At 38.8% G+C, this 21,696-nt stretch overlaps 2 protein-coding genes across 2 annotated transcripts; both read left to right on the top strand.

The window, feature by feature from the left end:
* Window positions 1-7,158: 7,158 nt before the first annotated feature.
* LOC105445616 (toll-like receptor 3) lies at window positions 7,159-10,859 on the top strand. Its single transcript, XM_011681372.2, has one exon. It carries the CDS (start codon window positions 8,453-8,455, stop codon window positions 10,775-10,777), a length of 2,325 nt encoding a protein of 774 aa, XP_011679674.2. The 5' UTR covers window positions 7,159-8,452; the 3' UTR covers window positions 10,778-10,859.
* A 6,781-nt stretch (window positions 10,860-17,640) lies between these two features.
* Window positions 17,641-20,353, top strand: LOC105439388 (toll-like receptor 3). Its single transcript, XM_030995242.1, has one exon. It carries the CDS (start codon window positions 17,708-17,710, stop codon window positions 20,288-20,290), a length of 2,583 nt encoding a protein of 860 aa, XP_030851102.1. The 5' UTR covers window positions 17,641-17,707; the 3' UTR covers window positions 20,291-20,353.
* The last annotated feature ends 1,343 nt before the right edge of the window (window positions 20,354-21,696 follow it).

Raw genomic sequence — 21,696 nt, 5'->3', positions numbered from 1 at the left:
TTGGGAGAGAAAAAATTTAGAACAAAAAAAAATTTCAATTTTTTTATCTAAAAAGATTTAAAATATTTTGTTTTCATTAAATTACGATTTGAAGAAAAAAAATTGATTCAATTTAAATAAAAATTCACATTTTTTTATTCAACTCCCAAATAGTAAACCAAAATAGTATTCTCATATAGTACTTTCTAAAAATAGGTCAAATATTTCTGGTCATGTGACGAGCTCTCAACCAATCAAAAGCCAACAAATGTTTGATGCAGGATATAATAGTAGATATGTTCATGTGTATAGCACAAGTCTAATCTAATGAAAGAATGAAAGAAAAAATGCTTTAATTCATAATTTTTAAAAACGCGGGATCGAGTCTCTCACAATTCATTTTCTTTTATTCGATTCTACAGGACGAATATTTGACCTAACTGGTTCCATGGACACTTCCTTTCTTTTCCTCGGATGCGTAGATATATTCAGCGTCGTAGTTCTTTTGCTTAGCCTACTCCATGGGAAGATTCATCATCTTAGATCATAATCCAAAGAAGCATTGCAAGATAAAACTTTGTAACTCCGTGGTTAGTACGCATGGTGACCGCTTGGGGTTTAATGGTTTGTTTTACTTCAATGCCACTGCTTGTAATAAGCAGCCAGGGGATCAACGGCATTGAGTGCTCTCCGAGGGACTTGGTATTAATGAGGATTAAATGCTTTATCAAAGGGCACTAAAAATCAACTTGGTTTCAATCCCTGCACTGCTCTCCCACTGAGCCATAGCGCAGTCTTCGTGGAAAGTTTTTTTCAACAAAAAAAAGTAATTGAAACGATTCCATGATAACTAGCGTTTTTAAATTTCCCAGGTCGAAATTCCAGTTGATACCAGTTGAAACCAGTAAAGATTTCCAACTGGTATCTACTGGTTTGGACTGGTCTCAACTGGTACCAGTTGAGACCCATTGATACAATTTGGAAACCAGTAGAAATACCAATTTGAATGTCGGACAAATAGAATACCAGTTGATACTTGGCCCAGTAGACTACTTGTATCAACTGGTACCAGTTGGAAACCAGTAGAAAATAAAACCAGTACCAGTTTAAACCAGTATCTAACTGGTACCAGTTCGGATGATTACCAGTTGATTTACCAGTTGAAAACCAGTAGATTATTACCAGTTGATTTACCAGTTGAAAACCAGTAAATGTTTACCAGTTTATTTATCAGTTGAAAACCAGTAAATGATTACCAGTTGAAAACGAGTATATGATGACCAGTCGATTTACCAGTTGACATAATGAGGCCAGTTGATTTACCAGTTGAAAACCACAGATGATTACCAGTTGAGTTACCAGTTGAAAACCAGTAGATGATTACCAGTTGGTTTACCAGTTGAAAACCAGTAGATGATTACCAGCTGATTTACCAGTTGAAAACCAGTAGAATACCAGTTGATACACCAGTTGAAAAACCAGTTCATTGTATCTTATGCATATTCATGATTAATTTGCATGTTTTCACAGAAAATATAATTATCATGATAAGTCAAGCAAATGTGACAATGTACATCAATTTTCTGGTTTATATTTTCTTAGTCAATCGTTGACAAATATATTATGTCTGATCATATTTTACATCTAATTTAAGACGTAAACATATATATATTGATATATGTAATTACTAATCAGGAAACATGTTCGAGCTTTATATGTACGAGCTTTAAACTGCTTACTTAATAAGATACTCATTTTTAATCCACTTCATATGATCTTTGTGATGGGGTAATTGCAAGAGTTTATACGGTGCGTCCCAGAAAAAACGAAACCGAGAATTATTGATGTTTTATCATAACTTAATCACAATTATAATTGATAAATGACACATATTTGTAAAGCTTAGATCCTCCTCTTTCATTTGATGCAACTCATATAATGCATATTTTACGCCTGAGTGATTAAAATCAATTTGAAGAGAGGAAAACAAAAAATTGTTTGGCGGACGATATCTGAATTTCAAAGAGAAAATCACATTTCCGGAAAGTGTTTCTGTTTCTGCCCTTTCATATGACACCTCAATCAGGAAAAATGAGCCAGGTTTAACAAAGTTTTGTTTGTTTAAAGTAGTGCTTGCATTTCGATAATTTGATTAAACGAATTCGTTTTCACTGGCTGCCTGACGTATCAACAAACGAAATTAACAAAAGACTTAAATCCGTTTCGTTGACAATCAGCCGTAGACGAAAAATTTCATGCATGGCTGATTGTCAACGAAACGGAGTTAAGTCTTTTGTCAATTCTGCTTTTTGCTACGGCAGGCAGCCAGTGAAAACGAATTTGTTTGCTAAAATTATGAAAATGTAAGGGCTACTTTAAACGAACAGAACTTTTTCATTCCTTGCACTTTTTTCCTGATTGAGGTGTCATATAAAAGGGCAGAAACCCAACTTTCTAGAAATGTGATTTTCTCTTTGAAATTCAGGTACCGCCTGCCAAATGACTTTTCGGTTACCTCTCTTCAAGTTAATTTCGATCACTCATGCGTGAAATATGCATCATAGGAGTTGCATTAAATGAAAGAGGAGGATATTTACAAATATGTGTCATTTATTAATTATAAATGTGATTAAATTATGATAAAACCTCGATAATTCTCGGTTTCGTTTTTTCTGGGACGCACTGTATATATGGCTAGTTGGTGGCCAGATGCCAGTATTGATTATATATTATCAGTTGGTTATGGTCTCATCTGATACTCAATTGGTTTTCAACTGGTCTCAGAATCTTCAGATGTCAACTGGTTTTTTCACTGGTCCCAGAGAGCGTTGTTTTAAATTCCATATGAAAGACCAGTTGAATGTACTGATTTTAACCGGTACCAGTTGACTAGTAGCCTACTGGTTTTTCGACCTGGGTTTTCATGTTCACGGCACCCTTTTAAGAAATAAAAAGTTTCCCTTTCCCCTAATTAAAACAAAAATAATACATTACTCATAGAGTGAGTGAACGCCCTGCGTGACCGCCTTCCATTATGTGTTCTTAGTTTTGTCATATTTTTGTGTTGTTTTAGGATATAATTCTTGTATTTCTTTGTAACTTGTACAGCATGTGCTTTGTTAATGTCCTGGATCATTTGTGTGTTAAGTAATTCAAAAATTTGGAGAACCTCTACTTATATTTTGAATAGGTTCGAGCCCTCTTCTCGTATTATGAGTAGCTATTATTATTATATATCATGAATTTAATTGCCACGTATGAACACGTACAAACAAAAAACATTGTAATTACATCTGATTTTTTTCTTCCCATGTTCATTCATGAACACAACAATTAAATAACATTATTATTATAATATTCTTGTATCGGCCCTTTTATCGTGCAGCAAATACATTTTTTTTAATCCAATAACACGCCACATACATGTATAAAGGCGATTCGTAAGAGCGGAGCAGTTGCAGTGCTTAAAAATAATCTTTAAAACCTCGTGTTGTTCATGTCATCTTATAGCGAATACACAGGCAGATCTTCATGTTCCTTCATTTTGATGAGGAATGTACTTTAGTAAGGAAAAAATCATCTTCTGCTTCATTATCAAGTTACTCGTTATATGGATTGTGGCATATATCAAATTAGCAAGGTCCACACACACACTATTACATGGTAGTCCGTAACACCTGAAGATATAGCGAGGTGTGCTACAAGCAGTACAGAAGTCGCAATGAATCAAATTAAGAAGATTACTAGGTGCAGCCTCCGTATTTGACATTAGTGGAACCAGATGATTGTCGTCTAATTTCCAGCCCCAGTCTGTGACGTTCGTGTCTTCTCGCTCTTCACCCATCCCATGACTTGGTAGCCCGGGAGGGGGGGGGGGGTACTCACATATTAAGACATATAGGCGTGTGCCGCTCTAATGAGTCACCAAGAATCCCTAAACATGGGTTTCAAAATTTCCGAAATTTTCGGATGTTTGCATTGTGAAAATTGTGAAAAGTGGGCTTTACATAGAGAAAAATTACCCCTAAAAATAGGTAGGGGTTTCTAATCGAACCCCCCCCCCAACCCGAGCTTGGTAGTATGTTTTGAGGGAGTGCATTTGGTGGAGGCTGACGTAGGAGGGAGTTGCATTGGCAATTTTCTTGACGAAAAAGTTGTATCGTAATGATGCAACTGATTCATTACAGCGGCCACCAAACATGACGGTAATTGCTTTGATACCAAGTTCCTCTAAGTTAGTTACTTTGGCTGACTTGGTAGAAGGAAAGTACTAACACAGGATTCCAAAGTGAGGTTGCATTTCACAAGCTTCTGGAAGACTGCTTTTTTTTTCCTATTCCGAATATCCGGGAAGTCGAATCGCAACCAGTGTATAGGCATGTCGAAAAAGTAGTTGTGAGCATAGATCTTTACCCAGGTCCACTTTCAACTGCTTAATGTTATACACCCTCTGAATTCTTCTCGCCGTCAGACTACTAGTCTGATTTGAGGAGGCACTGACCTATTGGTGTTACTCTTGCATTACGCGGATGCAGATTGCAGGGAACTATACTTCCACTCTTACTATGCAGCCAAGGCTCTGAAGGTGTAGAACATTAAGCAGTTGAAAGTGGACCTGGGTAAAGATCTATGCTCACAACTACTTTTCCGACATGCCTACACTGGTTGCGATTCGACTTCCAGGATATTCGGAATCGGAAAGAGAGCAGTCTTCCAGAAGCTTGTGAAATACAGCCCCACTTAAAAATCCAGTGCTAGTACTTTCCTTCTTCCAAGTCAGCCACACGAACTAATAGAGGAACTTGGTATCAAAGCAATGTCTTTCATGTTTGGTTGCTGCTGTAATGACTCAGTTGCATCATTACGATACAACTTGTTTGTCAAAAAAATTGCCAATGCGACTCCCTCCTACGCCAGCCTCCACCAAATTCCTCTCCCTCAGAACATACTACCAAGTCATGGCATGGATGGAGAGTGAATTATAAGTTATAATCTTAAGTTTATTCATTGCAACTGCTGTACTGCTTGTAGCACACCTTGCTGTACCTGCAGATGTTACAGACTATCATGTATTTAAACCATGTGTGCGTGGACCTTGCCAATTTGATGTATGCCACAATCCATATAACGAGTCACTTGATAGTGAAGCAGAAGATGATTTTTCCTTACTAAAGTACATTCTTCATCAAAATGAAGGAACATGAAGATCTGCATTTGTATTCGCTATAAGATGACATGAACATCACAAAGTTTTAGGCATTTGTAATTGTATGGTAGGTATTATGAATCGTCGCTGTTTTCACGAAGTGACGGTAGTGAAAAAAAATTGCATTCACTTTGCGTGACGATTTTCCTCACTACCGTCACTTCGTGAAAACAAGGACGGAATGTGTGTCTAGATATTATTTTTAAGTTGTTACTTTGTCTTTGTCACCCCCCCCCCCCCGCTCGGCCACTACCTCAGTGCTGACAATGACCTTTCATTAGTTGAATTGTCCCTTTTCCTGGGGGGGGGGGGGGTCGGTGACACCATAAGGGTGAGAGAGAAACATTATAAGTTCATTTCCTGTTTATTAAAAGTGCCCTCTATTGAGAAATCTTAGTGGTTTTGTGGTCCTTAGGACGCCATATTGGATTTTGTGGTTTCCTGAACCACTGCTTAACATCTAACTTATCCTAATGGATTCTCTGACCCCCGAAACCATGGGATACACACCAAAATTATGTCTCTAGGATGGATAATAAGTGATTTATGGCCATTTTAAAGTGTCGGCGGCCATCTTGGACGCCATTTCGAAAATAACAGCTTTCTGAACCTTCGATTTCCGTATACTTTTAGTATGTTTTTTCCGAGGTCACATACTACCAGAAACCGTCGAAACACCTTTTGTTGCAATTTTTTGGGGTCATACCATACCTTCATCTGACTACTAATATTTTAATGAAACGTGAAAGCTTCCGCCCTACGCGCGGGATGGGCGAAAATGATTTCAGACAAAGCTTAATTCTGCGCTTCACTCAGGAGGGGGGAACTGAATTCAGACAATGACACAATACAACGAATCGTAATTCTTTCTCTAATAACGAGAAAGCTTCCGCGCTTCGCGCGGGAGGGGCGAAACAAGAATTAAGAGTCGAAAACGGTACAACGGATCGTCTTCTTTATCTAATAATTTAATGAAGTGTCAAAAGCTTCCGGGGGAAAAGTGAGGAAAAAAAAACGTAGTTCCTTTCCCCGGGTTTATAGGGTTAAAGAGTCTTTGTGCATTGTACGGCAACGGAGCATATACAACATCTCACGACGTGACAGATCACTTTTCTCTAACTTCTAACCAATTAGAAGGCCTCGTTTTTTTTCCGGGAAGTGCCGGTGGACATTAATGCGCCAAATGTGGTTCTCAATTTGCAAAAGATCCCGTCTCTTGGAGGGGGAAGGAAAAGGCAATTTTCCGTCATATTACTCCAGGAAATGCCTCAAAATTGCAAATACTTCCTACTCTGAGAGGGGGTCAGCAACCCCCTCCCAGACCCACTCCCGCTGGGTCACTCCGCTCCCTCGCCGCTAAAGCCTCGCTCTGTCGCTCATCGCTTTACATATATTTCACCCCATACCATTTTGTGCCCCCCCCCCCCCCCCTCGTAAGAAATTCCTGGAACTGTTACTGATGCCTATACCCCTTGAGCTTCGGTGGCTCCGCCCCTTGACCCCGCCGGGGCTTTGCCCCTAGACCCCACTTTGAAAAAAGTTCAGCGGAGCCTGCATGTAAGAGTGGGGGTGATGCGAGAAAAAAATTGTCTGCCCCCCCCCCCTCACACACACAAAAAAAAGTTTTGCTCATTACGCCACTGAGCTTGAGCAATCAGAGCACGTCCCTCGCCGTCTGCAGCTTTAGAGAAGACGCTTGATTCACGATCACACGGAGTATACTACTACAAGCTGAGAACGCAGATGTTAGCTACCAAGCACGCACTTGTTGGGCAGAGTAATCCTGTTAAAATTCTAATTTTCAAGATGACGTCATTTCGGCCTGGCCATCAGAAACCTTATAATCGAGTCTCAGCTCTGTCCTTATGATGTCTTTCATCAATTGTTTTCATGATTAGTTTCTGTGATTGATATAACTCAATTAAACTTCATTTTGAACATATCAATAACTTGCATCAATAGGATAACTCGTGTAACAGTTTTTAGAGTTGTAAAATTACAGTATCGTAGCAGCTTTTCAATATGTGGGCGATACTATATACTATACTAGTCTTCGATATTCATACTTGTCGTGTACGAAATGGGCTAGCTTTTTAAATTAATATGAATGGAATTCTTGCGTTGTGATTACCAGTTCATTATTTAATTGGAGAGGGGTGATGGATAAATATAGTTATCCCAGAATACGTTTGGATAATTCCCCACCATTTCACAACTTTCTCACAACTTTATCATTTCTTCACCTTCGTGAGCGTGATCAGGTATGTCATATGAGCGTAAGACGGGAACACCTACTTCAGGAACTTTGTCCGTTCTATCACATTAATCATATAATTATGTTAATTAATATTTGCGATGTTAAGAAATGTGGTATTTCATTATACCACTTCAACATATCTGAAAGTAGAAAGAGCGTGTAATGATATTGATATTTCTGTATTATTTCTGTGTAAAGAGTTTCAGGTTTTAATTGCCTACTAGTAGGCCAATTATATTTAATGTCGGTGTTAACTTCTATTTGATATCAAATATTTTCCTTTGTATTCTTTAACACATAACCTTTATAATATCTCATTTGGTTTTGCGTGGGATTTTATTACTTGTAAATGTTTAATTGTTTTAAGGGAAATGCAATATGACTTTTAGTTTCGTCTGAAAACGTTCATAATTTTTTCCCGAACCTATATTTAATTACAAATTAAGAACATCATAGCCACAATTTTTAAGGAAAACAAATCTGAGCGCCTTTGCACAGCTCAAAATGAGGATGACCGTCTGCAGCAAAGGATAGCAATTTTGTTATGCTTCCTTGAGCTTGTGTTAGCATTATATTCAAGAGCGTTATATTATCATCTTACGAAGGTGTACCTTTCCTTTATCAGAGGTGATATATTGACGTCATGGCAAAAGGCTCAATCTTGTACCCATTGCTCGTCGCTTGCTTCCTCGTGAGCTCGTCTTTTCAATCTTTACATCGACACGATGGAGATTCGGCGATGACATCATTAATACTGGACATGGACAAATCTTTCCATGGATGCGATCAGAACCTTGAACTGAAAAAAGCTTCTTGCAGCGATAAAGACCTGGACACGGTTCCCCAGAATCTTTCTGAGGATACCGAGGTGCTTTACCTGTCTGTGAACAAGATACCCAAACTCTTCAACTCCTCGTTTGAAGTATACCCTCTAATCTAACACCTTGGACATTTCTTTTAACCATGTAAGAGCGATAGAATCCGCCGCTTTTTACCCCCTCAAAGGCTTAATGTACCTGTCTTTATCCGGTAACCAGCGTCTTGTGCTTCCAGCAACAGGTGTCTTTAGGATGTCTTCACAGCTTTCCACTCTCGATTTAACGTATACAAACTTGAAGTCGCTCCCAAATGACACTCTACACTGGATTCCACATCTACATACTGCAGATCTGTCCCACAGCATGCTCTCCTTCATCAATTTAAGTTCTTGTGACATGGCCGACACTGTAGACATGACTGAAAATCGACTAAAACACCTTACGGCGAGAGACTTCATCTTTGTGTGCCAAACTGATACTCTAGATCTTAAAGATAACCCTATCCAATCAGTAGACCCTGATGTGATTGCATCATTACATGTTCGCTCTTTGATACTTGGTTACTACCGTTTGAGTTACGAGGTGTTGGCGAATATCATCCTCGGAATCTCAAAATCAGACATAGAACAGCTTACAATCGTAGAAGGTTCTATTAGTGCATTTCCTAAAGGTTTCTTTGATCCCCTTCGCGATTCTTCTCTCTCTGTTCTGAACTTCAAAGGCAACAATCTGACTAGCCTTCATCCTTTAGTCTTCTCAAATTTGACAAAACTCAGAGAACTTAATTTCAGTGATAACAAACTCCCCATAGTCGAAATTCACCCAGAGTATTTCGACGGCATGAATCTATTAAAGGTACTGATAATCAACAACAACCAAATAAGACTATTAAATCCTTACGATCACACTTGGACAGTGGACTTATCGGAGTTTTACTTATCTGGCAATCTGCTTACAGAAATATCTGCATCTGTATTTCGCGGTTTAAGAAATTTAACTTTCTTAGACATGAGCTCGAACAAACACCTTTCTGTCTTTCAGTTGACGGCTTTTTCGGGACTTGACAATATTCAAACCATTGATCTGACCGGAAGTAGTATAGCTCATCTCGAACTGAACACGCCTTTATTAACATCACTTTTCCTTAACTCTCTTGATTCATGGTTTCTTATTTTGCGACCAGGAAAATCGTTTCAATATTTACAATCCCTTGTTAATTTAAGCATGATAGAATCTTTCCTTGACTGGGAGGACATATGGAATCCAACTTCAAACGCGTCTCTTTTCGATGGATTATTGGATCTCAATCATTTGGATTTGAGTAGTAATCGTTGGATAGGTAACATTTGGGAAATATATTCAGGCCTACCGCCAGGGATATTCCAGCAACTCTCTGCTTTACAAGAGCTAAATCTTGACTACTGCCACATTGAAACTCTACATCCTCTTGTCTTCTCGGGGTTGGAATCGCTTCAGAAGTTGAGTTTGAAAGGAAACTACATCCAGCATATTCATGAGGATGTATTGTCAGGGTTGGGTCAAATAACAAGTATCAATTTAAGAGGAAACCGTATTGCGTACTTGGAGGAAGTAATGTTCTTAAATAACTGTAAGCTCACACAACTTTCCTTGGCCAACAACAAATTAACGCACCTTAATCAAAGGACTTTCAAGCCGATCTTTTCCTCCATGTTATCACTTGATCTATCAATGAACCTAATTGTTTGTAACTGTGATCTAAAGTGGCTTATTGATTGGTTAAATGAACCAATACGCTTGAAACACAAGGACAAAACTATCTGTTCGTCAGCATCTCTGGAGCCTCTTCGTGAGAAACCCCTGCTTCATTTTGATCCGAATGAACTCTGTACAATAAACTATGGTCTATTCCTTCTGATTCCCCTTGCCTCCATTGGCTTGGTTGTAATCAGTGTGATGTTGTATCACTACCGATGGCAGTTGAGGAACAAACTCTTTCTCTTAAAACTAGCGGTACTAGGCTTTAAAGAGATGCGAGACGCTCGCGACCACAATGATTACGAGTTTGACGTGAACATCATTTTCTACGACGATGACCAAGATGACGAGGAATGGATTCGCGAAAAGCTCCGACCGGCTCTCGAAGAACGGCTTCCACAGTTTCATAGGAACGTCTTTGGTGACCAAGACCTTGTGTTGGGTATGCATTACTTAGATTCCGTCGATTACGTGGTGAGCCATAGTTACAAGACCATCATAGTACTTAGCAGAGCTGCTGTGCACGACCACTGGTTCATACTCAAGTTCCGTACGGCCATGGACCACGTGAGTGACACTCTGACTGAATTCGTAGTCGTGGTCTTCCTCGAAGACATCCCTGATAATGAAATGCCATTCTTGGCGAGGTTGTACCTCAGTGATGGCAGACCCTATATCCACTGGACTGAGAACGTGAGAGGACAAGAATATTTCTGGGATGCATTAACCAAAAATCTAACCATTAATTTAAAAACGAATGACTTGATCCCAAACGAGTAGCAGCATGATGCAGGAATATAGAGATACGTGTGATGGTAATCGGTAATAAAAGTGGTAGAAGTAGTAGTAGTAGTAGTAGTATTAGTAGTATTAGTAGTAGTAGAAGAAGTAGTAATAGTAGAAGTAGTAGTAGTAGTAGTAGTAGTAGTACAATCGCCCTAATAATATTGTTACAATAATAATTGTCATCTTAATATTCTTATATGCACGATCATTAATGATTATTATCATTGTTATTATTATTATTATTATTATTATTATTATTATTATTATTATTATTATTATTATTATTATTGTTGTTATCATCATCATCACCATTGTTGTTGTTGATGTTGTTGTTCTTCTTTCTGCTATTAGGTATACATTGAAAATAAAATCTGTTCCGGTTAGAAAATCGGTAAGATAATTGGCAATCATAGACGTAGCGTTTATCCTCGTGATATGATGACTTTATGGCATGCTTGAAGAAAAATCTGTATATATTAAGAAACATTTAAAAACTCATTTGTTTTCTTTGTAATTGTCATTTTTTAGAGTGTAATGCACTTGGAGAGTATATAACTACTATGTTTGTATTTTAAAATGTAAAGCGCCTTGAGCATGTTCATGTAAAGGGGCTGAATAAATACCAATATGTATGTATGTATGTATGTATATTGTAGTACTTGTATCGGCAGTTTCTATCTTCTTCCAATATAAGGATGTCAATCACCATGACTGCAGCTGTATCATCATTATTTCATATTTGCTGAATAAGAAAATTAGCATGTAAAGGCTTCAACTTACTGATTCCTATTACTCTAAGGATAAACACACACTACACAATCTGACTGCGATCCGATTTTAGAAGCATTAACAATTAACAGCATTTTATATGAACATTCCGAAATGTAAAATCTTAATGATTGAGGATCTTTTTATTCATGTAGTTGATAAAATCTAACTTTTAGGGGACTTTTTGGAGGTGCATAGCCGCCAACCCCTTCTAAAGGGACGGCACTAGATGATGATGACGTAGAAAGAGCTAAATCGGCTCAGAATCTCAGTGACGTCATACCAGTAATACGATTGTCTACGATTTGAAGCCGATTCGGAATTAATTGTGTCTAGAAGGCTTAAAAGCACTACAGTTATTGTTGTTAGTATTCTTATTATCATTTACAATCGAAATCAGCCAAACGTTCTTTGTTTACATTTCAATAAATAATATAAATGAAATCAGTCCTTCAAAAATGGGTTCGCAGTCGGATCATGTTGTGTGCGCCGGCAAACGTACATTGTAAGTGTAAGTGTTTATGGAGGAGTGAATCTTTTCAAGGTAATCAAAATACCATGTCTATTAAACCTCTTTAATGGTGATTTTTTTCTGTAGACTACGATTTGGAACAAATCACAAGGAGTTATATTGATAATTCGAGGTAAAATTAAGGGCTTTTCTCATTGTCTCATTTGCTATTTTTCAAAATTGAATCTTAAATATCTCGGTGTCAATGAGATTTCCTCAAGAATATACCGATATCTGAAAATATAGAAATTCTCGCCATCGAACATGTCGAACATGAGTGTGGAATAGCTTAGTGCTTTATAAATGTATATATTAGTTGTAATTTCTGTAAATTATGCCAGTCACAAGAAAAAAATGCTTGTTTTCAATAAAATAAAAAAAATACTTCACACAAATCTTCACATTGTTGTATGATACATGTAATTCACCTTTTCAGTGTAAGACGCTGTGCCAAAGGAACATAATATCGTATTACAGCAAAATTAATGTATGTCTGTGTTTCTCACAGTTTAGACAAAAGGGTCACAACACTATGGATGGACGGAGCGAGAAAGGAAGAGGATGGGATGTCCCCGTCTAATTTGAACATTTTTAATCATAATAATCAGGGTTGTATTGCACTTTCGAAATAACTGACCTGGGCCCTGTTTCATATAACTTGTTATCAATAACAAATGCTAAATTTCTATGCCAAGTTTGCTCTCAGCAATTCAAATGCCACGATTCCAGTAGCTCATACCAGTTATTGTAACTTATCATTAATTGATGACAAGTTTTATGAAACAGGCCCCTGGTTCCCCTTCTTTGTCTAATAACGTTAGCACTTGGAGAAACTTGAGAACCTGAAAATATGAGATAGAAAGTGAGATTATGAAATTAGTTATGGAGTGAGGGAGATTTCCCTCTTACGGCTAGGACAATTTAGGACATTATAGTGGTATGATGACTTTATGAAATGGTTGAACACAAATCTTTATAGTACTTGTATCGGCAGTTTCTTTCTTCTTTCAATATAAGGATTGCAATCACCATGACTGCAGCTGTATCATGATTATTTCATATTTGCTGAATAAGAGAATTAGCATTTAAGGGCTTCTACTTACTGATTCCTATTATACTCTAAGGATTAGCGCACAGTACGCAATATGACTGCGATCCGATTTTGGAAGAATTAACACCAGCATTTTATATGAACACTCCAACATATAAAATCTTGATTGAGGATCTTCAAGAATTCCGATATCTGCAAATACGAGTGGGGAATAGTTTAGTGCTTTATAAATGTATACATTTGTTGTACTCTCTATAAATTATGCCAGTCACAACAAAATTTGCTTGTTTGCAATAAAATAAAAAAAATACTTCCCACAAACCTTCACATTGTTGTATGATAGTTCACCTTTTCAGTGTAAGATGCTGTGTCAAAGCACTGACCGGCGTAATAGTATATTTGTAAAGCGCTTAGAGATTTTGCATTAAGCGCTAAATAAAAATTAAATATTATTATTATTATTATTATATCGTATTTCAGAAAAATTAAGGTGTGCCTATGTGATTCTCACAGTTTAGACGAAAAAATCACAACTATGGATGGACAGAGCGAGAAAGAATGAGGATTTGGTTCCCCCCCCCCCCCCCACTCAGTGTTATTTAGGGTACGCCGCGTATGTATGTTCCCTCTGTTTGAAACTAACCCCCTCCCTCCCTCTATCTCGGGACGCGTTAATGGCGGGCCGGACTTTGTCGCGCAAAAAAAGTACCCCTTTACCGGAGATTTTGGGAACACGCATGCGGTCCCTCCTAATCCGAGTGGGTGGTGGGAGGAAGCGGGGTGTCCCCATCTAATTTGAGTATTTTTTAACATTATAATCAGTGTTGTCATCACTTTCGAAGAACTGACCTGGGTGTTAAATCATTCTCCGTTTCGTAAAGCTTGTTATCAATAACCAATGCAAAATTATGACAAATCGGCTCTCAGCCAATCAAATGCCACGATTTCAGTAGCTCATAACAGCAATTTCAACTTGTTATTGATCAGGCGCGTAGCCAGGGGGGGGGGCGGTGGAGGCGGTCGCCCCCCCCCCAAAAAAAAAAGAGGACGTAGGAAGAAAAAGGATTAAGAGTCGAGAACGGTACAACGAATTGTCTTCTTTCTCTAATAATTTAATGAAACGTCAAAGCTTCCGCGCTTCGCGCGGGTGGGGGGGGGGGGGGGGGGGACTGAATTCAGATAAGGATTAAGAGTCGAGAACGGTATAACGAATCGTCTTCTTTCTCTAATAATTTATAAACCGTCAAAGCCTCCGCGCGGGAGTGGGGGAAACTGAATTCAGACAAGGATTAAGAATAAGAGTCGTTTGAGAATGGTACAACGTCTTCTTTCATTAATAATTTAATGAAGCGGCAGAGCTTCTGCGCTACGCGCGGAGGAAGGGGAACTTGTTTCAAACAAGGATTAAGAGTCGAGGACGGTACAACGAATCGTCTCTGTAAGTGCTCACTGTACTACCGCCCCCCCCCCCGCCTAAAATGAAATCCTGGCTATGCGCTTGTTATTGATTACAAGTGAAACAGGCCCCTGGTTCCCTTTCTTTAACTATTAATGTGAGCACTTAAAGGAAACTTGAGAACCTGGAAATATGGGAAAGAAATACGAGAACTTCAAACCCAGCAATCTGCTTCCTTTTCGAAACAAACTTACAGAAGATATTCATAGATATAGTGAGAGGGATTATCCTCTTACAACCAGTGAAAAATTAGGACATTATTTTTACCCGGAAATATGAACATTAATGTCTTTAAGTGGGAAAATAACGACTTACAGCTGTCGAATCGACTTAAGAGCTATAGAGCCAATAATTAATAGTCTGATTTTCAGCCAATAATTGTACGGAATGGTCGTACGTTTACTGCTGCGCACAGATTCAATCAGTATGATTTTGGCCATTACAAGAAGTGGGTTATTGATAGACAAATGCCCATGTACCATTTACAGCTCATGTTATGTATGTTATTACCAAAGAAGAAAAAGGCCTGTCAGTCACTCAATAGTGTCTGATAGTGAAGTCTAGCAAGTAAACAGGTTTCCTTGCATAATTTGAATATTAGGACACTGATTTCACAGATAGGACATAGGCCTACATGAAATATTCATATACTCCTGCAAAGTTCTACAGAATTTGATGTTGGCTGCAAAAGGGACATAGTATCTTTAACATCACACCTCTCTTTTTAGGCCTCTTATAGAGCCATGGCGGCTATGATATCCTAATTTCTCCTTGCAAAGATATTTTCTCTCTAAACACCCCCCCCCCGCCCCTAGTTTAAACGTGAAGAGATAGAAACATGATATCAAGAGAAAGAGAAATGGATTGGGGGGAGAGAGGGAATGAGAGGGGAGGTAGATGGTGGAGAGGAAAACAGATTCAGAGAGAATGGAGATCGTCTTCCTTCTCTAATAATTTAATGAAGTGTCGAAGCTTCAAAATTAAATTTACAGACATTGGAACATTGGCATCAATATATTTTACGGTAATTGATGGCTAGTTTTGTCGGTAATCGGTGACCTTTACACCCCCCGCCCCCCCCCCCCCCTCCTCCCCCAATGAATAAGGTGTAACGACGCCCCTGATAACAACACAGTTTATACACTCGAGATAATGCTTGCAAGTACTACTGGTGAAGAGCCGGACCAATAAGCATTGTACGGCAACGAAGCATATACAACGTCTCACGACGTGACAGATCACTTTTCTCTTAACTTCTAACCAATTAGAAGGCCTCGTTTTTTCCGGGAAGTGCCGGTGGACATTAATGCGACAAATGTGGTTCTCAATTTGCAAAAGATCCCTTCTCTTGGAGGGGGAAGGAAAAAGCAATTTTACGTCTTATTACTCCAGGAAATGCCTGAAAATTGCAAATACTTCCTACTCTGAGAGGGGGTCAGCAACCCCCTCCCAGACCCACTCCTGCTGGGTCACTCCGCTCCCTCGCCGCTAAAGCCTCGCTCTGTCGCTCATCGCTTTACATATATTTCACCCCATACCATTTTGTGCCCCCCCCCCCCCCTCGTAAGAAATTCCTGGAACTGTTACTGATTCCCACTCCTGCTTGAGCTTCGGTGGCTCCGCCCCTTGACCCCCGCCGGGGCTTTGCCCCTAGACCCCACTTTGAATAACGTTCAGCGGAGCCTGCATGTAAGAGTGGGGGTGATGCGAGAAAAAAATTGTCTGCCCCCCCCCCCCCCTCACACACACAAAAAAAAAGTTTTGCTCATTACGCCACTGAGCTTGAGTAATCAGAGCACGTCCCTCGCCGTCTGCAGCTTTAGAGAAGACGCTTGATTCACGATCACACGGAGTATACTACTACAAGCTGAGAGCCCAGATGTTAGCTACCAAGCACGCACTTGTTGGGCAGAGTAATCCTGTTAAAATTATAATTTTGAAGATGACTTCATTTCAGCCTGGCCATCAGAAACCTTATAATCGAGTCTCAGCTCTGTCCTTATGATGTCTTTCATCAATTGTTTTCATGATTAGTTTCTGTGATTAATATAACTCAATTAAACTTCATTTTGAACATATCAATAACTTGCATCAATAGGATAACTCGTGTAACAGTTTTTAGAGTTGTAAAATTACAGTATCGTAGCAGCTTTTCAATATGTGGGCGATACTATATACTATACCAGTCTTCGATATTCATACTTGTCGTGTACGAAATGGGCTAGCTTTTTAAATTAATATGAATGGAATTCTTGCGTTGTGATTACCAGTTCATTATTTAATTGGAGAAGGGTGATGGATAAATATAGTTATCCCAGAATACGTTTGGATAATTCCCCACCATTTCACAACTTTCTCACAACTTTACCATTTCTTCACCTTCGTGAGCGTGATCAGGTATGTCATATGAGCGTAAGACGGGAACACCTACTTCAGGAACTTTGTCCGTTCTATCACATTAATCATATAATTATGTTAATTAATATTTGCGATGTTAAGAAATGTGGTATTTCATTATACCACTTCAACATATCTGAAAGTAGAAAGAGCGTGTAATGATATTGATATTTCTGTATTATTTCTGTGTAAAGAGTTTCAGGTTTTAATTGCCTACTAGTAGGCCAATTATATTTAATGTCGGTGTTAACTTCCATTTGATATCAAATATTTTCCTTTGTATTCTTTAACACATAACCGTTATAATATCTCATTTGGTTTTGCGTGGGATTTTATTACTTGTAAATGTTTAATTGTTTTAAGGGAAATGCAATATTACTTTTAGTTTCGTCTGAAAACGTTCATAATTGTTTCCCGAACCTATATTTAATTACAAATTAAGAACATCATAGCCACAATTTCTTAAGGAAAACAAATCTGAGCGCCTTTGCACAGCTCAAAAATGAGGCTGACTGTTTGCAGCAAAGGATAGCAATTTTGTTATGCTTCCATGAGCTTGTGTTAGCATTATATTCAAGAGCGATATATTATCATCTTACGAAGGTGTATCTTTCCTTTTTTTTTTAGAGGTGATTTATTGACGTCATGGCAAAAGGCTCAATCTTGTACCCATTGCTTGTCGCTTGTCTCCTCGTCAGCTCGTCCTTTCAATCTTTACATCGACACGATGGAGATTCGGCGATGACATCATTAAGTCTGGACATGGACAAATCTTTTCATGGATGCGATCAGAACCTTGAACTGAAAAAAGCTTCTTGCAGCAATAAAGGCCTGAATACGGTTCCCCAGAATCTTTCTGGGGATGCCGAGGTGCTTGACTTGTCTCATAACAATATCACCAAACTCTTGAACTCCTCGTTTGAAGTATACCCTCTAATCAACTCCTTGGACATTTCTTTTAACGATATAAGAGCGATAGAATCCGCCGCTTTTTACCCCCTCAGGGGTTTGATGCACTTGGACCTATCCTACAACCAGCGTCTTGCGCTTCCAGCAACAGGCGTTTTTATGATGTCTGCACAGCTTTCCATTCTCGATTTAACGTCATCAAACTTGAAGTCGCTCCCCAATGACACTCTAAAGTGGAGTCCACATCTAGATACTGCATATCTGTTGAACAACTCGCTCTCCTTCATCAATTTAAGTTCTTGTGGCATGGTCGGCACTGTAAACATGATGATCAATCGGATACAACACCTTACGTCGAGAGATTTCACCTTTGTGTGCCACACTGATACTCTAGATCTTGGAGGAAACCATATCAAATCAGTAGACCCTGATGTGATCGCATCACTACATGTTCGCTCTTTGGTGCTAGGTCGCTACAATTTAAGTTTCGAGGTGCTAGCGAACATCGTCCTCGGAATCTCAAAATCTGACATCGAACAGCTAACAATCGAGTATGGTTCTGTTGGTGCGTTTCCTAAAGGTTTCTTTGATCCTCTACGCAATTCTTCTCTCTCTGTTCTGGACCTAAAATTCAACGACCTGAATAGCCTCCATCATTTAGTCTTCTCAAATTTGACAAAACTGAGAGAACTCAGTTTCAGTGATAACAAACTCCCCATATTCGAAATTCAACCAGACTTTTTCGACGGCATGAATGCATTAAAAGTACTGGCAATCAACGACAACAAAGTAAGACAAATAAATACTCACAATCAGATTTGGACAGTGGACTTATCGGAGTTCGACTTATCCGGTAATCTGATTACAGAAATATCTGCATCTGTATTTCGCGGTTTAGGAAATTTAACTTTATTAGACATGAGCTCGAACAATCTCCTCTCTGTCTTTGAGCTGACGGCCTTTTCGGGACTTGACAATATTCAAACCATTGATTTGACCGGAAGTCGATTAACTGTTTTTGAATTGGACGCCCCATTATTAAGGTCACTTTTCCTTAACTCTCTTCCTACAGACTTCCTTCCTTTTCAACCAGGAGAATCGTTTCAACATTTACAATCTCTTGTTAATTTAACCATGAGACACTCTGACCTTTACGTCCTGATTTTATGGAATGCAACTACAAACGCGTCTCTATTCGATGGATTATTTGATCTTAGTCATTTGGACTTGAGTATTAACCCTCACCTGAGTTTTATACGCGATATACCGCCAGGGATATTCCGGCAACTCTCTGCTTTACAATGGCTAAATCTAGACTATTGCGGAATTAGAAATCTACATCCTCTTGTCTTCTCGGGATTGGAATCGCTTCAGAAGTTGACTTTGGAGGGAAACTTCATCCAGCATATTCATGATGATGTGTTGTCGGGGTTGGGTCAAATAAAGAGTATTAGTTTTAAAGAAAATCGTATCGACTTCTTGGAGGAACAAATGTTCTCAAATAACTTGAAGCTCACAAATCTTTCCTTGGCCAACAACAGATTAACGGGCCTTAATCAAAGCACTTTCAAGCCGATCTTTTCCTCCATTTTATCACTCGATCTATCAACGAACCCAATTAGTTGTAACTGTGATCTAAAGTGGCTCATTGATTGGTTAAATGGACCTACACGCCTGAAAAACAAGCAAGACACTATCTGTTCGCCAGCATCTCTAGAGCCTCTTCGTGAGAAACTCCTGCTTGATTTTGATCCAAATGAACTCTGTATAATAAACTATGGTCTATTCTCTCTGATTCCCCTCGCCTCCATTAGCTTGGTTGTAATCAGCGTGCTGTTGTATCACTACCGATGGCAGTTGAGGTACAAACTATTCCTCTTGAAACTGGCCGCAGTGGGCTATAAAGAGATGCGAAACGCTCGAGACCACAACGACTACGAGTTTGACGTGAACATCATTTTCTACGACGATGACGAAGATGACGAAGAATGGATTCGCGAACAGCTCCGACCGGCTCTCAAAGAACGGCTACCACAGTTTCAGAGGAACGTCTATGGTGACCAAGACCTTGTGTTGGGTATGCATTACTTAGATTCCGTCGATTACGTGGTGAGCCACAGTTACAAGACCATCATAGTGCTTAGTAGAGCTGCAGTGCAAGACCACTGGTTCATACTCAAGTTCCGGACGGCCATGGACCACGTGAGTGACACTCTGACTGAATTCGTAGTCGTAGTCTTTCTCGAAGACATCCCAGATGATGAAATGCCATTCTTGGCGAGGTTGTACCTAAATGATGGCAGACCCTATATTCACTGGAATGAGAACGTGAGAGGACAGGAATATTTCTGGGATAAATTGACCAAAAATCTGACCATTAATCTAAGGACGAATGACTTGATCCCAAACGAGTAGCATAACAGTCATATAGGAACCTAGAGATACGTGTGATGGTTATCAGTAATGAAAGTAGTGGTAGTAGTAGTAGCACCAGTTTCAAAAGTTGTAGAAGTAGTAGAAGCAGCAGTAGTAGTAGCAGTAGTAGTAGTAGTAGTAGTGGCAGCAGCAGCAACAGCAGCAGCAGTAATAGTAGTAGTAGTAGTAGTAGTAGTAGTAGTAGTAGAAGTAGTAGTAGTATATTGGTAGTTTTAATAGTAGTAGTAGTAGTAGTAGTAGTGTGGTAGTATACAGTGTGTCCCAGAAAAACCGAAACCGAGAAGTATCGATGTTTTATCATAACTTAATCACAACCATAATTAATGAATGATACATATTTGGAAAGCTTAGAGTCTCCTCTTTCAGTTTGTGCTACTCACGTGATGCATATTTCACGCATGAGTGATTAAAAGCAATTTGAAAGAAGGAAACTAAAAGTAATTTGGCGGGCGATATCTGAATTTTAAAGAAATATTCATATTTCTAGAAAGTTCATTTTCTGCTCTTTCATATGATACCTCAATCAAGAAAAATGAGCCAGGAATAACAAAGTTCTGTTTGTTTAAAGTAGCCCTTACATTTTCATAATTTTAACAAACGAATTCGTTTTCACTGTGTGCCTGCCGTAGCAAAAAGCAGATTTGACAAAAGACTTAACTCTGTTTCGTTGACAATCAGCCATGCATGAAAACTCTCGTCTACGGCTGATTGTTAACGAAACGGAGTTAAGTCTTTTGTTAATTTCGTTTATTGATACAGCAGGCAGCCAGTGAAAACGAATTCGTTTAATAAAATTATGGAAATGCAAGCACCACTTTAAACAAACAGAACTTTGTCATTCCTCGCTCATTTTCCTGATTGAGGTGTCATACGAAAGGGCAGAAACTCAACTTTCTAGAAATGTGAATTTTTCTTTGAAATTCAGATACCGCCCGCCAAATGTCTTTTTGGTTTCCTTCCTTCAAATTGCTTTTAATCACTCATGCGTGAAATATGCAATATCTGAGTAGCATCACACGAAAGAGGAGACTCTAAGCTTTCCAAATATGTATCATTCATTAATTATAGTTGTGATTAAGTTATGATAGAACATCGATACTTCTCGGTTTCGTTTTTTCTGGGACGCACTGTATAATCGCGCTACCTTATATTGTTACTATAGGTTTTCCCGCCCAAATTTCATCAGAGTTGCATCCGATTTAACGATGCGATCATTCTATTTCGAGCGAATTTGAATGATAACCGAGATCAACATTCAAAAAGCTAATTAGTTCATTCAATTTAATTGCATTACCATGCGATTTGATGATTTTTTTTTTCCTCACATAAACGTGTAAAAAAGCGCGTTCAAATTTTAAAAATGCACGTAAATGCTTTCAAATTCG

This window comes from Strongylocentrotus purpuratus, unplaced genomic scaffold, assembly GCF_000002235.5.
Source record: "Strongylocentrotus purpuratus isolate Spur 01 unplaced genomic scaffold, Spur_5.0 spur5_scaffold_21, whole genome shotgun sequence".
NCBI classification, from domain to species: Eukaryota; Metazoa; Echinodermata; class Echinoidea; order Camarodonta; family Strongylocentrotidae; genus Strongylocentrotus; species Strongylocentrotus purpuratus.
The sequence above is the reverse complement of the archived record's forward strand: the minus strand, read 5'-3'. Positions and strand labels throughout refer to the sequence as shown.